The sequence below is a fragment of the Mastigoproctus giganteus genome, chromosome 7 (assembly GCF_048544385.1).
Source record: "Mastigoproctus giganteus isolate SK-2022 chromosome 7, ASM4854438v1, whole genome shotgun sequence".
Taxonomy (NCBI): Eukaryota; Metazoa; Arthropoda; class Arachnida; order Uropygi; family Thelyphonidae; genus Mastigoproctus; species Mastigoproctus giganteus.
In genome coordinates, this window is record NC_143581.1 from 77,173,031 (window position 1) to 77,187,759 (window position 14,729).

General features: G+C 36.7%; 1 protein-coding gene across 1 annotated transcript in view; it reads left to right on the top strand.

Moving 5' to 3' along the window:
* l(2)k05819 (transmembrane protein 94-like protein l(2)k05819) overlaps nucleotides 1-14,729 on the top strand; it is an 809,128-nt gene that overhangs the window by 99,941 nt on the left and 694,458 nt on the right. The window contains exon 4 of the mRNA XM_090377739.1: nucleotides 3,575-3,711. Within this exon, the coding sequence (XP_090233865.1) occupies nucleotides 3,575-3,711 (137 nt within the window). The remainder of the gene's footprint in view (nucleotides 1-3,574; nucleotides 3,712-14,729) is intronic.

The window sequence follows — 14,729 nt, forward strand, 5'->3', positions numbered from 1 at the left end:
CCTTTGGTGTCTTGACTAGCATTTCAAACACATCAAATTTATTAACTATACTGCTAGCATTGGTGTAGATGCAAGTATACATGCACCTGTTTCTCTCTTAGTTACCCTAACACAGCCCATGTATTTATTTGTTACACTATGACTCCTAGCAGTCCTGGAAATCTCCAATGCCTTGCTTTCCAGGCTGCTTCTCATTCTAATTATTACCCATCTGTCTTATCAGTTTTATTAGACAGTTTTGTTTTTACTTTTCATTTCACTTTTATCAATTTGAGCAATTCTTAAGAAGATATCTAACTTTTAACATTTGTTTCTGTGTGCTGGGGTGGTGTTAAAAAATTGATTGAAGCTGTTTTACATGTGAAAGCCAGGCATGCTTCTTACATCTTTAAGTAATTCCCACATGCTTGATATTGGTACTTGATATTGGCACTGCCTTTCCATCTGCATGTGTTACGTCTGTATTTCTCAGCAGATTTTTGCAGCCCACTGTGCTCAATGGTAATGGCAAACTGATGTGTGAAATTTGTACATGTGGAATTATAAGATATTTATCTTTTTTATATATATATATGTCTACACCAGTGGTTTTCAACCGGGGTGCTGCGGCACCTTAAGGTGTTGGAACAGCATTCCAGGGGTGCCACGTAATTTGGCTTAAAGTTGCTTAAACTTATTATTATTTTAAAATTTATATGTTTATTTCATTATAAAAAGGTGTACAATATCTTTTTAATTTTGTGGTGATCTATAATTGATGTTTATTTAGTACCTCTATATAAGGAATAAAATTATATACTGTATATATATAATTTGTATTATGAAATGTTATTTTTATAATTATATTATTGTAATAAATATCATATAACATATACATTTTTTAATATTATACATATATATATATACACACAGAGAATTGGATTTAACAGACAGAAAATTGAGTAGGGGTGCCGCAAAATAAAATAAATTACTTAAGGGTGTCGTTATTAAAAAAAGTTTGAAAACCACTGGTCTACACAATAGTCCAGGAGGATATCCTGCACAGAGAAACAGAAGTTGAAAGTTAGGCTTCCTCTCTTTGGTTATTATTATTATTATAAGCCATATGGTTGCAAGGAAGCCTGAGGCTTATGCAGCACCAGCCAAAACAGAGAGAGAGAGAGAAGTAGAAGGGAATCACCAAGAAAGAGAAGAATGATGATATCCAGCATCACTCACTTCTGGTGAGTATGTGGCTTGCCCATACTCACCAGAAGTGAGCCCCTGGTTGTTTGATACTGTTAAATGTAATCAGTTTACTGTGGCTAACAAGCATAGTGGGCTGCAAAAATTTCTGTGAAATGTGAAACTTATGTAGAAGAAGAAAACCAGCCTGACTTTCTCATGTAAATCAGCTCCAGTTGAAATGAAAAGGTCACTTACTTATGAATTTTTAACAGTGGCTGAGGGGGATACTTCACCTAGAGGAACTAAAGTTAAATACTAGTTATCTTCTTATGCCATTAGTAAAAATTTGACACTGGCTTGCTGTTATCGGCGAGATCAGTGAGATTCAAACATTTACTATAGTTGAATCGTTGTCGTGATCATGCATAGGGAAGGAAAGCCAATAGCAAGAATGAAGCAAGTCTGAAATTTGCAAGTAAAACAGGTTGAAAAGGAAAAAAAATGTCCTGTTCTTTTTAAATTTTTTAATAAAGAACCTGCATAGAGAAACAAAAAAAAAAAAAAAAAAAACGTACATACATCACTTTGGCGCTATCAAAGTAGCATTAACAATTACAGAGGGGGAGAATCAGCTCAAATAGCAGAATGAAACATGCCTGAAATTCACATAAAACAGCTAAAATTGAAAATAAAAAGTGACATCTGTTTGGAAATAATTTATGTTCCCATATGCAGAAACAAATATTAAAAGCTATACAGGGTGTCTCAGAAATATTGGTACAAACGTTTAGGGGAGGTAGGTAACATCTAAAGGAATGTGAATCGCATAGGAACCCATAACCGGAAACGTCACCGTAAGTTGGTAGACGGCACTGTTCACCAGTTTGCGAGAGGGCAAATTTCTGGTTTACTCATTCAAGCAGTAGTCTCCGCATGAAGAGCATGCATTGATATATGAACTGTGAGCTGGCAGACATGCACCTAGTGTATGGATTAGCAGAGGGCAATGGACGAGCTGCTCAACGAATTTATGGAGAACGCTTCCCAGACAGACATGTACTGGACCACCGTTTGTTTGCGCGTGTGCATCAAAATTTGTGCGATTATGGGTCATTTAGAGGTAACAGGAGTAGTGCGGACAGACCACGTTCGACCCGAACTCCCGCCATGGAAGAAAGTGTGTTGAATGCCGTACAGAATATTCCTACTACCAGCACATGTGCCGTTGCCTCTGCCTTAGGAGTGTCTCGTTGTAGTGTACAGCGTGTCTGGCATGACGATTCCTTACACCCCTTTCATCTCCAAAGGGTTCAGTTACTGCTCCCCCAAGATCATCTTGCACGTGTGGCTTTTGCGCAGTGGTGAAAGTGTTCAAGACTTGAATTTTCCAGCCTATGTTTTGTTCATGGATGAGGCTTATTTCACTCGGGAAGGCTTATTCAATCAGCACAATGCTCATGTGTGGGCTTACGACAACCCACACGATGTGCACCCCCATGCGGCACATCGCTTTGCAATAAATGTGTGGGCAGGTATGGTCGGTGACTGCTTAGTCGGCCCATACCTGTTACCATCCTGCATGAACTCCGCTAAATATTGAATCTTTCTTGAACCAGTTCTACCAGGGTTACTTGACGATGTTCCAGCAAATGTGAGATGCAACATTTGGTTTCAACATGACGGGGTGCCTGCCTATTATGGAAGGTGTGTTTGTGACCATTTGAACAGGCGTTTTGGCGTCGATGGATTGGCTGTGGTGGACCCTGGCCCCCATTCTCGCCTGATTTATTGAGCCTTGATTTCTTTCTGTGGGGGGCCCTCAGATATATCGTATATGAATTGCCTGTGGAGATGGAAATGGATCTCGTGGCGAGACTCCTCTGTGCTGCTGCTACTGTCAAAGAAACTCTGGGTATGTTCGACCATGTCTGCCAATCCATGCTGCGTTGATGTCATGCATGCATCGCGTCTCATGGTGGAACCTTCAAGCATCTGTTGTAACATCATGAAATGCATCCATCTCGTACTCCATTGTTAATATTATGTCAAATAAATGCTTGCCATTAATTACTGTCTTGTCATTTCTGCTTCTTGTGACTCTGGTACTACTTTCCCGTGACGTTTCCTGTTATGGGTTCCTATGCGATTCACATTCCTTTAGATGTTACCTACCTCCCCTAAATGTTTGTACCAATATTTTTGAGACACCCTGTATATCCTCTCATGGTACCAGTGGGCATAGCCTCTGCCTTTGACACCAGTGCATTAGGTTCAGAATCATGTTTTATTTAATTTTTATTTTATAATTTTAAGAGCTTTAAAAATCTTTTGCCAGATATTTTACTAGCATAAAAAAGAGAATTATAAATTTTTTATTATGATTGTTTTTATTTTTTTTTTATTTTAGGTCTAGGTCACTGGCAGCAGAAATTTTCTTTATTCTGCTATTTCTCATACTGAACATATATCTAGTAGGATGGGACAATATGTTGCGACATAGAGAAATGCACACTAAAGCTGAGAATTTGCTTGAGGCTATTAAATGTAGGATATAATTTATTGATTTCTTATAATAATAATAAAAAAAAAATTTCTATGTATAGAAAGGTTTACAGGTTATAGGACAGATAATGTATATTATCTCTTTTTACCATTATGATTTTATTTTTGATATATTTCACTTTTGAAATAACTTATTGCTTGAATTACTGAATAATAGAATCAAACGTAAAAATAAAGTATGTTTACTTTATTTTTATAAATAAGTAAGTAAAATTTATTTATGAATACATATATATTCAATCATACATGCCTGTATCTTAAAATTCAGTGACATTCCAGAGAGGTGTTATTTGAAGAGCCATATGAACAAGTGAGAAAGTAGGGGCAGTGTCAAACTGTGTGATGGATGGGCAAGTAACATCATGTCTGTAATGCCATAACATTGTCATTTTCATATAGCAGTGTTCAAAATGATTGTTCTAAAAATAGAATTGATTCTTGGATTTGACTATTAACCATACTCATTTCCCAGTGGTGGATATGGTCTGCAATCCCACCATACCTTTTAGGGCTCATCTGTATATCTAGATCCTATGGTCACACTCTTTCCTAAGAAATAGTCCTGCAAGATGGAGTACCGACTTCTGGGAAAATTAGAAATTGTATTATTATTATAAGAATCCCATCACTGGCCACCCTCTAATACTTCTATCTTCCAAGTTATTGTATAATCATATAGGATAGTTTTCAATAGTCTTCCCTATCCCACACATATATACACTTTAGGTTCTTTGAAATCTGACAACTGCAGAGCTGTCAACTTCTCAGATTTGCAATGGAGACTCCTTTCTTTTGACTGATCCTGAATTAATTATATCTCATTAAAAATTATCTTGGTAGTGTGTTATTTGTCTGTTGACATCAGGGGTTTCCCCCATCTCTGCTACTACCTTGGCAGTATAAATGATGTGTTTGCATTAACCCATGCATAAGTAAACTCTTTCATACTCTGAGGCTTTAGCCAAGAAATGTCTTTTAGACTAAACCATTGCACATGTGGAGTTATACTTTATAACTGGGTTGCCACTATTGCAACACCAGGGTACCTACTTACCCACCAAAGAGAGGCCAAAAAAGCCTTGAAACGGTACCATCTGGGTTGTGGTATACGCCAAGAATAAGTAACAGTAGTCTTCCCCATAGGTGAAGCATTATTTATTTGAGATAGCGCATTACCATGGCAACTTGTTGAATACAAGGTATTCACAATGTAAGATAATAGGTATTAAAATGATGCATTAAAACTACCTTGGTAGTTTAAATGATGTGTGTGTGCATTAACTCATGTATTAGTAAACTCCTTCAAGAAGATATAGTAGAGGAATAAAAAATATTGAAGTAACTCAAGGGGTAACAGTTGTTAAAAAGAATTGGTATCTGACAAAACAGAAACATCATACAAATATTTTGATGCAGGATACCTCATTTGCTAATTGCATGTGTGTTTACCAAACTCATTCCAGTATTATATCATTGTTTGTTTTGGCCACCCACAGGAAGCATGTAGAGAAGCATCAGTCTGCACAAAATGTTGAATGAAACTCACAATTACACATGCTGTGATATCCTGATGGCATTGGAAACTATAATTTTCAAAACTGTGTGATAGACGGAAATAAAAAAAAAAATTAAGAAGTATAAAACAGAAAAATGATATCAATTATCAAGTAACAGAATGGAATATACAGTCACCACCCATAAATAAACAAACCTATGAACAAGCAGTATAAGCCAATGAAAATATAGACTGAACTTAACAAATAGATTTATCTTTTCAAAGCAAGCAAAATCACAACTATGCTGTTCCAGCAAAAACAGCAGAATCAGACAATGAATGTATGCAATGTGATCAAAAAGTCATATATATTGAAATTATGGCATTGTAGCAAATTTCAACTTGACACAGCATTTAGTAACCCATCTAGATATAGTGACATATGAATCAACAATTTATAAGGTATTTTGTGGGTTATATCACATTTTAAAATGAGTTTTTTTATTAAGTAATAAATTGCATCAAATTTTGTTTTTGGGAAAAGTGCAACAAAAACCAATGAAATGTTAAAAACATCTTTTAGAGAAAATGTTTGTGAAATTAAGACTTTCAAATGGTTTCCAAACTTTAAAGAGGGCTGCTTGCCCACCAAAGTTGATCCTCACTCTGGACTTCCTTCAGTGTGAGTGATTCAGTTATTTATGTTCAGGATCTGATCAGGAGTGAGCAATGTTTATTTATCTGGGAATTATGTTAAAAGTGATTGAAATGGCACATTTCAATCAATTTTAACATAGGATGTGATGCATTTCAGCTCAATCTGTGCTTTGTATTCTATTCTTGCTGATGAGCATGAAGAGCAGGAATTAGGATGCTGATCCACATTTCTTCCCATATTACTGGTAATGAATTGTGGGTGTTTGGCTATGACCCAGAAACAAAGACCCAGGGAGACTCCATCTTTTCCAAGGCTCTAAAAAAGCAAGGTAATCTCGATCAACTGTGAAGATTATGATTATTTTAATTTTTGACTCTTCACAAATTGATTATATGGGACATATTCATAATATGTTCCATATAGTCAAATAGTGAACCAGGAATATTATAAAGCATTTCTACAGCAGTTTTTGATACCATTCATAAAAAATTATAAGATGTGGTTTTCAGGGAATTGATGCTTGCATCATCACAATGCCTCTGCACACTTGGTGCTTTCCACTCAAGAATTTCTTGTAGAGTACTACATCACTGTGTTCCCCCTACCCACCATACTTACTGGATTTAACTCCCTGTGATTTTGTTTTCCAAGTTTAAAACACCTTTTCCTTTTCCTGGAAGGTCATCGATTTGCAACAACTGAAGAAGGAATTCAGATTGTGATACAAGAACTGTTAGCAGTTCTAAAAGAGCCTTATCAGGAATGGTTGCAGAAACATTGCAATTGGTTTGTGTAGTGTAATGTAAAATGTAAAGGACACCCATTTGAATAGCCAGTAAGCTTCGCCATTTTCAAATATTAATTTAGTTCCTGAACTTTTTGTTCATACTTTATACTGATAACAATACCACTGAATGAAACAATGCCACAGTCATTGTACTATAGTATAAATAAATGAAAACTGACACCACCAGGTACTCAGAGAAAAAGCAATAACAGAAGATTCAATCCTGGAAATATTCCATAATGAAGAAATAGAAGGTGGTAAACTGTTATTTCCAAAAATGACGCAAATGAAAGTTAGATAAATGTAGGAGATAAATGTTAGATAAATAAAGAACTCAAATGAATCAAAATAATGAATGGAATCAGTTTAAAGTGAAATATAACTCTGTGTCTGACGTTTTTTTTTTCTGCCTCCAAGGAATCTCTCTAATGAACAAGTTCTTGGGAATGGGTTCCTTGTTCCCTGTTTAGAACACAAATAAAGTGGTGATATAATATAGTAGATCCTGATATAATCAGATTTGAATTACAATGGATTTTACAGAAACCATGTTTTTGAAATTTAATTATTCCATTTCAAGTATATAATCATTTGAGTTTACTTTTATCAGTGATATGCCTTCTGAGTCGAAGCTTATCTGCATTTAATTCAACATTCGATTACCATATGTGGTAATCAGTGGACTCTGCTCTTCATGGATTAATGTTATTAGTGGAGTCCCCCAGGGTTCGGTGTTGGGCCCATTGTTGTTTTATTTATCAATGATATTAATGAAGGTATATTAAGGCTTAATGTCAAAGTTTGCAGATGATGCAAAGGTTTACAGGGTTGTTAATGACAGTAATGGCAGTGTGCTACTGCAACAGAATCTAGAAAATTTGGGCAAGAAAAAGTTTAACATTGACAAATGCAAAGTACTGCATATGGGTAGAAGTAATCCCAGAGAAACGTATCAACTATTTGGTACTACACTTAGGGTGGTAGAAAATGAAAAAGATCTGGGAGTAATTATGTAGTCAGATATGAAGTTTTCTGAGCAATGCAGATAAGCTGCCAGAGCAGGTCATGGGGGTATTGTCAATGATATACAGGAATTTTACTAGTAGGGAAAAGGAGGTGATTATCCTTTGTATAAGGCAATGGTCAGGTCATTGCCTTGAGTACTGCTTACAGGTCTGGAGGAATCATTTTAGGAAGGATGTAGAGTTGCTCGAGCATGTACAGAGAAGGACAACAAGATTGGTGTGGGGAACGAAGGGGTCCTCTTACCAAGAAAGGCTTAAGTTCTGCAAATTGCAGCGACTGGAGACTGGGCACCTACGACGTGATCTGATTGAGGTGTATAAGGCCTTGAATGGGTTGGGCACACTGAATTCTAATGGGATTCTTCCGCTTGCTCAGATTATGAATCTGAGGGGCATAAATTTAAATTGTAGAATAGATGTGTGGAAATTTGCATTTAGCCAGGGGGTGGTTAATTGCTGGAACAAACTTCTATCTATCATGGAAGTTGATAGCTTAAATAAATTCAAGGAGGAACTCGACAAACTTTTAGGGGGAATGGATGTGTGAAAATTTTTTTTTTTTTTTAAGCTGATGCTACATAAGCGCTTGCTTTCTTGCATCATATGCCTCCATTTCTACTATTACTATTACATAATTAACTTTATAATTTAGTATTTTTTAAACAGGCCAATTTGTAAAATGCAACAGAGTGAACAAGTTAATAAAATTTATAAACTGAATATGAAAATTTAGAATTTGAACTCAGGTGACATTGCCACATAGCCCTGTGATGGCGCCTTGTGCCATCCAGTGATGGTTACTACCCCTGCCATCAGGAAGTGGGCTTCTACTATCTAGCAAATGCTCTCCTGCAAAACACTGACTTATAAAGCTGTTTAACTATTGAATCCTTCACTTGTTTATCAGCCTGCAAAGAGTACTCTCATTTAAATGAAGATTTTGAAGAACTCTCATTCCAGCTGAGCATACATACATGTGGTTTTGGTTTTACTGCACTGACACAAACCAGCACAGTCCCAGTTCCTTTTGCCAGGAAGCATGCTTACATTCCATACTGCAATCACTCTTTTTTCCTCAGTGTTCCAGTAACTGCCATATAATTCATCATTAATGCACCACTCTTTCTGGTGGTATGCTCAGGTACTCCCAAACAACAGAACACCCAGTAATATACATATTCTTGAGCATACACTCTAGAAACACATCCTAAAAGCATTTGGCTGTCTTGGTCTCCAGGAATTTAATACTCAGGGCTGTAACATCTCAGCTCAGGATAAGAACAGTCCAAAGCCTTTCCAAGCTCAGATAGAACAAAAGGCACCTTGTTCTCAGAAGAAAGCTAGTTTTATATATATATATCTTTATTGCAATCAGTGAATATTGAATTACATAGAGGACTGATGCAATATAACAGCAAAAATGCTAGGGGTTTAACAAAATTAACTGAAAAGATAATTACAAAGAAAGTTATTTTCAGAGGATAGTTATGTACATGATTTTTTTTTTTAAACAGTAATAGTCATCAGGGTGTCATTTTTGCCGAATCACTGCTCTTGGAACTGCATAGGCAATCACTCAGCTCAGGATAAGAACTGTTCCTGATGACACATCTTGTAGCTTTTTCCCTCAGTAAACTTCTTGAAGTCTGCATAAATCTTTTGAATGTTTTGGAGCATTTCCATGGGCAGGAACCTGTTAACTTTTCTGAGCCTCCACACCACAGACTGAAGAGATCAGAAGGCTCGTAAGGATGGCTGGGGATTCTCCATTGACACAACTTCCGGAAACTAGGTGTGGTTATTTTGCTCTCTGTCATTTTTATCATTGCAAGTAAGTGGAGTGCAAAGGTTCTCTGAAACTTTTCTAAAATTTAGTAAGTCCATTATTTGTGAAGTATGTATGAGAAGCAGAAGTTTATGTTTGTACAGGGTCCAAAAAAGCAGACAGTACTCACCAGAATAGATAGTTTTCGGTGTGGTTTTTGTTATTGATGCTGAGATTTCATCCCCGTAGGTTTCCAAACTTTGTTACTACGCCCCCTTTTAAAAACAATCTAATCTTGGTGCCTCCCCCCTTTATTTCATAAAATAATACAGACACATTTTTAACCCCACTTGTGGCCTGCACTTTTTAAGTGTAATTTGACACCTGGCCTCGTGATAGAAACTAATTATTTCCGAAATTTCTACTCAATCTACAAAATTGAAACTCTCAGTATACATAAACAGAATTTTTTTCTTTGATTTCCTACCTTTAAAGTTGAGCAAAAACTATTGATTAACTCGAAAACAGCAAAAATGTATGATCATATATGCATTTTTATAATTATGTCCGCAAAAAACAATCGGCAAATTCTTTTGATTTATATAACGTGTCACTCCATACGCTTGAATTTCCCACGTGATCATAGCGCAGCTGGCTAGAACGAATCAACTTACACATAGCTCCAAGTTTAACAATAAAGTTTAACAATATAGGCAAGGTTAACAATAAAGTTATCATTCCTAAATAAATTTGCCTCTTCATTATGATTTTCATCAAGAAAAATTGCAATCTCTCCTTTGAGTTCAAACACCCTTTGAATCATTTTTGCATGAGATAGCCAGCGCACTTCACAATAGTATAGAAGTGAGGTATAATTAGCTTCCATATCTTCACACAGCTTTGCAAACAACCTAACTTTTAAAGGACTGTTTTTTATGTAGTTTATAACTTTCGTAACTTTTGTAAAAATGTTGTTAAGTTCTTCGCTCATATTTTTTGACACAAGAGCTGCTCTGTGAAGCATGCAGTGCATCCAGATAACTTCAGGTGCTTTCTTTTTAACTAATGCTTGAAGACCTGTCTTGTGTCCTGACATTGACTGTGCTCTGTCAGTACAGAGTCCAAAGCAGTTATTCCACTTTGTCGTTCTCATCAAAAAAAGTGTCAATTATATTAAAAATTTCATTGGATGTGGCCTTTCCAGGAATGGGGTTGCAAAATAATATATCTTCTATTATATTAGTTTCTGCAACATATCGAACATATGCAATTAAATGAGCATCTTTAGCTACATCAGTTGCCTCATCTAATTGTATGGCAAGTACGCAGTCGAGAAACTAACCGATCTCAAAGATCTTCAGATATATCATCGATTCTTCTGCCAACTGTATTATCAGCAAGCGGTATTTGTCGCAACTGTTATTTTAACATTTGCAACAAATACCGCTTGCTGAACATTATTTTAACCATATCAATAGCTGCTGGTAAAACAAGAGTTTCTCCTATTGTGTGTGGTTTTTTATATTTTGTGATTATGTAAGAAACTTGGTACAATGCTAGCAATGCATTTGATGGAACAAACTATTTTTTTGAAAGTTTGCTTTTGTTTATTAAACTCATCTAATTTTCTTTGAAAAAATTCTGTGGGCTTACCAACGTATTCAGAATGCATAGTTTTATGTTGCCATTTTAATTTGCCTGATCTCATACTATCTGAAGCTGCCGACCGAACTAGCCAGGTGGGTAAAATGCCTTCCTGGCAACCTAAAGGTGTCAGGTTCGAATCCTGCCTCTGGCTTGGATCACAATAAAATGCAAAAACTTTGGGATAGAAGACCATAGAAGCTGATGTGCCAGCAACTAACAAGGGAAAAAAAAAAACTATCTGGATCCAAAACTTTCGTACAAAACAAACACATTGGTTTTTCACAGCCATCTATAATAACACTTGTGAATCCTAATGATAAATAGGATGAATTGTATTTTCTTGTCTTGGGAGTTCTACCTCCTTGTTCCCTGTTGCTTGTATTCCCACTACCTTTACTTGTATCAGCATCAATATCTTCATTATTAGTGGATTTTCTCTAGTAACCATCAAAAATTTATCCATTCGTCTAAAAATATTAGGATTAAATTTATATTCTTAAAAAATACAATTTCTAAATTACTAACGATTATTATTAGTAGTAAAACTAGAAATTAGAAGATCAAATCTCTGATCAGATCAGATAGATAGAAGATCAGATTAAAAAGACAGATCAAAACTCTGAAAAGTTTTGATCTGTCTTTGTTGGGGCTCTAGTGGTCAGCAGATATCATCTAGGTTTCATTCTGAAGGTAATCCTTACTTTGATATTCACATGGCCTTCAGATACTGCTGGAGACATCTCAGGTCGCATGCCTGCTATATCAATACTGTGAGGACCAGCTGAAAGGTTCTGTTCAATATTTCCCAAATATTGCTGTCCATTACTTGACTTGATAGCTGGTCTGAGTCAGCTTTGTTTTTCCTTTGTTATGGTTTCATGCTGCTCTGGATGCTGTCCCCTGGTGTAGGGATGCTTGGTTGAATAGAAATGTTTCACAAATGCATCTGCTGGCCATGATGAGGCAAGATTGATTAGTTTGTAATTAGATTCCATAGTTTTAATTAACTTTTACATGGGCGTTTTCAGCAGGATTGCTAAACATATCAAAAAACCAATGCAATCCTGCTGAAAATACCCATGTAAAAGTTAAAAAGATTTTTGTCTCATGACTTACTTTGTCTCTCCCGACTATGAGCATTCATATGGTAGAATGGCTTTTCCGGTGGCCCTCTGGACATTTTGTGGATTTTCACTTGCCTTCTACCATTGGCATCATTTTAGGATATTATTGAGGTTCTGGCTGCAGTGTTCCTCCTGTGCAGTGGTCGTATGGCTGATTTGCGATGAGCATTCTCTTGAAGGTACTTCTTAGCTGATGAGGGAGCATGCCTTTATGAGCGGAATCAGCATACTGGGATTTGTGTTATATTTCTGAATGGAACTGGGGCATAATTGTTGTCTAAGGGCAATCCTCCGAAGTGTTGGAATGGTCAAGACACTAGAATTAAGAGCGTCAGCATGTGTAGCACTGTGATTGAATTCTGAGCCTGGTACTAATGTGTTATGTGGCTGAAATTGTATGGGATGAGAGAAGATTCCCTAATGTGAATTATGTGAAGTCATTGGTTGAGAAGGCACCTCTGTAGCCAGGTGGGAAGGAGCAGCAGTGCGTAGCACACACTTCTTGATTAGACCGGGGTTCGAGCCCATCACCGCCAAATACGGAGGATGCGGAAAGGTCAGGGAATGACCACCGCATATCCCGGAGCAATATGGCCTTAGTTGCTAATGCTCCTAAAAACCAAATAACAAACAAACAAACAGACAATTGGTTGAGAATTATGTGGTCATGTTGTGTTCCCGGAGGTGGGAAATCCAGCATATTGTTGATAACTCTCACTCGTTGTGGATGGTTGTTTCTGCAATGGTGAGAAGTGTTCCTGATTGGAAGGCTTTTCATCACAATTGCCTTTTTCTCAGAACATGAATAATGTGGTCTTTTAGAGGAGATACCCCGTTATTCTTGCCAGAAGCAGGAAGCTGTTTAAAACTTGTAGATTGCGCTCGATGAGGAATGCTGATCGAGCACTTAGTTGTATCATTTCTGCTGGGATTTGTGATGGTAAGAAAATGATTAGATTTCTTTTTGCAGTCGGGACAAATTGACAAAATATTAACTCTTCTCATAGTTTTGATATATCTTAATGAGCTCCTGCGAGTTCAGTAGGTTGGTGAGATCCTTAGGATCATCAGGCTTATTTAGTGTGATCTTGTTATAGATGTCAAGGAGAATGAGCTTAATGTCTTTGTTAAATTGGTGCAGCATCAAGCAGCTCTGTAAGGTTTGCTTTCACCATATTGTAGCCAAGTTCCATTTTAGGAATTACATTTGATGATGTGGTTTGGAGCTTAAATAATTCCTTTTCAATGTTGTCAACCATCGACACCAGTAGTTCGGTGCTATGGACAGTCACATACATTGTAAGCAAGATTGTGGTGTCCGTTTCTGTTCTCTTTTTCTCTTGATCTCTGAGTTTTGCTACTGTGTTATTGGTCATATGTATGTGAGAGTCTTTAGACTGATCACGTTTGGTTACCAGCTGTGGGATCATGACTAGAACTGTGTTGACAAGATCTGTAAGTTCTTCAATAGTTCTAATAGTCTCTCTTCAATTGTCTGTTGCAAATGTATTCTAGGGGAGTTGGGTAATGCAGCATGCACTTTATTGCTATTATTATTGTACAGTTTGCATGCCTCATATTTGTAAGATAGTTTGATCTTTTTTGCAAACTTTTTCAGATTTGAATATGGGCTGCAAGATTCACAGATAGGAACCAGGTTACAGGACATGCAAGCTAGAAAATGTTCAGCTTGTCTAGAGCATCTGGTGCACAACAGCTTCTCCTACACAAGTAGAATGTCAGATAATGAAGTTCCTAATAATGCTTGACAAGGTCAATGAAAATATCCAAGAGTTTCTAAGTTGAACAGAGAAAATAGGAAGTAGATCACTGAAGCGGCAGCATAAGTGATAGTGTGGGGAGAAATCCTGGGGCGTCGGGCAGTCAGTGACGGAGCAGGCTATTGGCGGGGGAATCATGGTGACCTTTCAGGGAAACAATTAAAGTAGCTATCTTTTTCTGAGGTGGAAACTACAATAAATATTATAAACAGTTACCTGAATTTGACTGATAGATGCAACGAGACCCAACCTCTGGTAGATGAGATGCCTGCAGATGAAAAATCACTGTTTAAACAGCTTGTGATAACCACTTAAAATTGCAACATTTGAGGAGCTCCAAAAAGGTACATGCTGACCATGGTTGTGCATTGTTGTGTCACCATGGATGCAAGTTATCATTGTCAAGTGATCCTTCTTTACATATCTGAATTATTAAGAATAATTCAGTAATCTGTTAATCTGATAATTTATTTAAAATATTTTTGATTGTGTCCATTTGATAGCTTCTTTCTGGTTTCTGTCCATCACTGAATAAATAACAATTTTTTTGTGGTTACAAATCTATCATCTGAGAACATATATGTAATCTCCAAAAATCTGCATTCAATTGGACACTCGCAAACTGCGGCCAAGAAGTTTCCTTGGCATTGTTCAGATAATAACTAATGTCTGTCTAAGAACTTTGTGCTTCTGTTCCAACTTCTCTTCATGATGCATG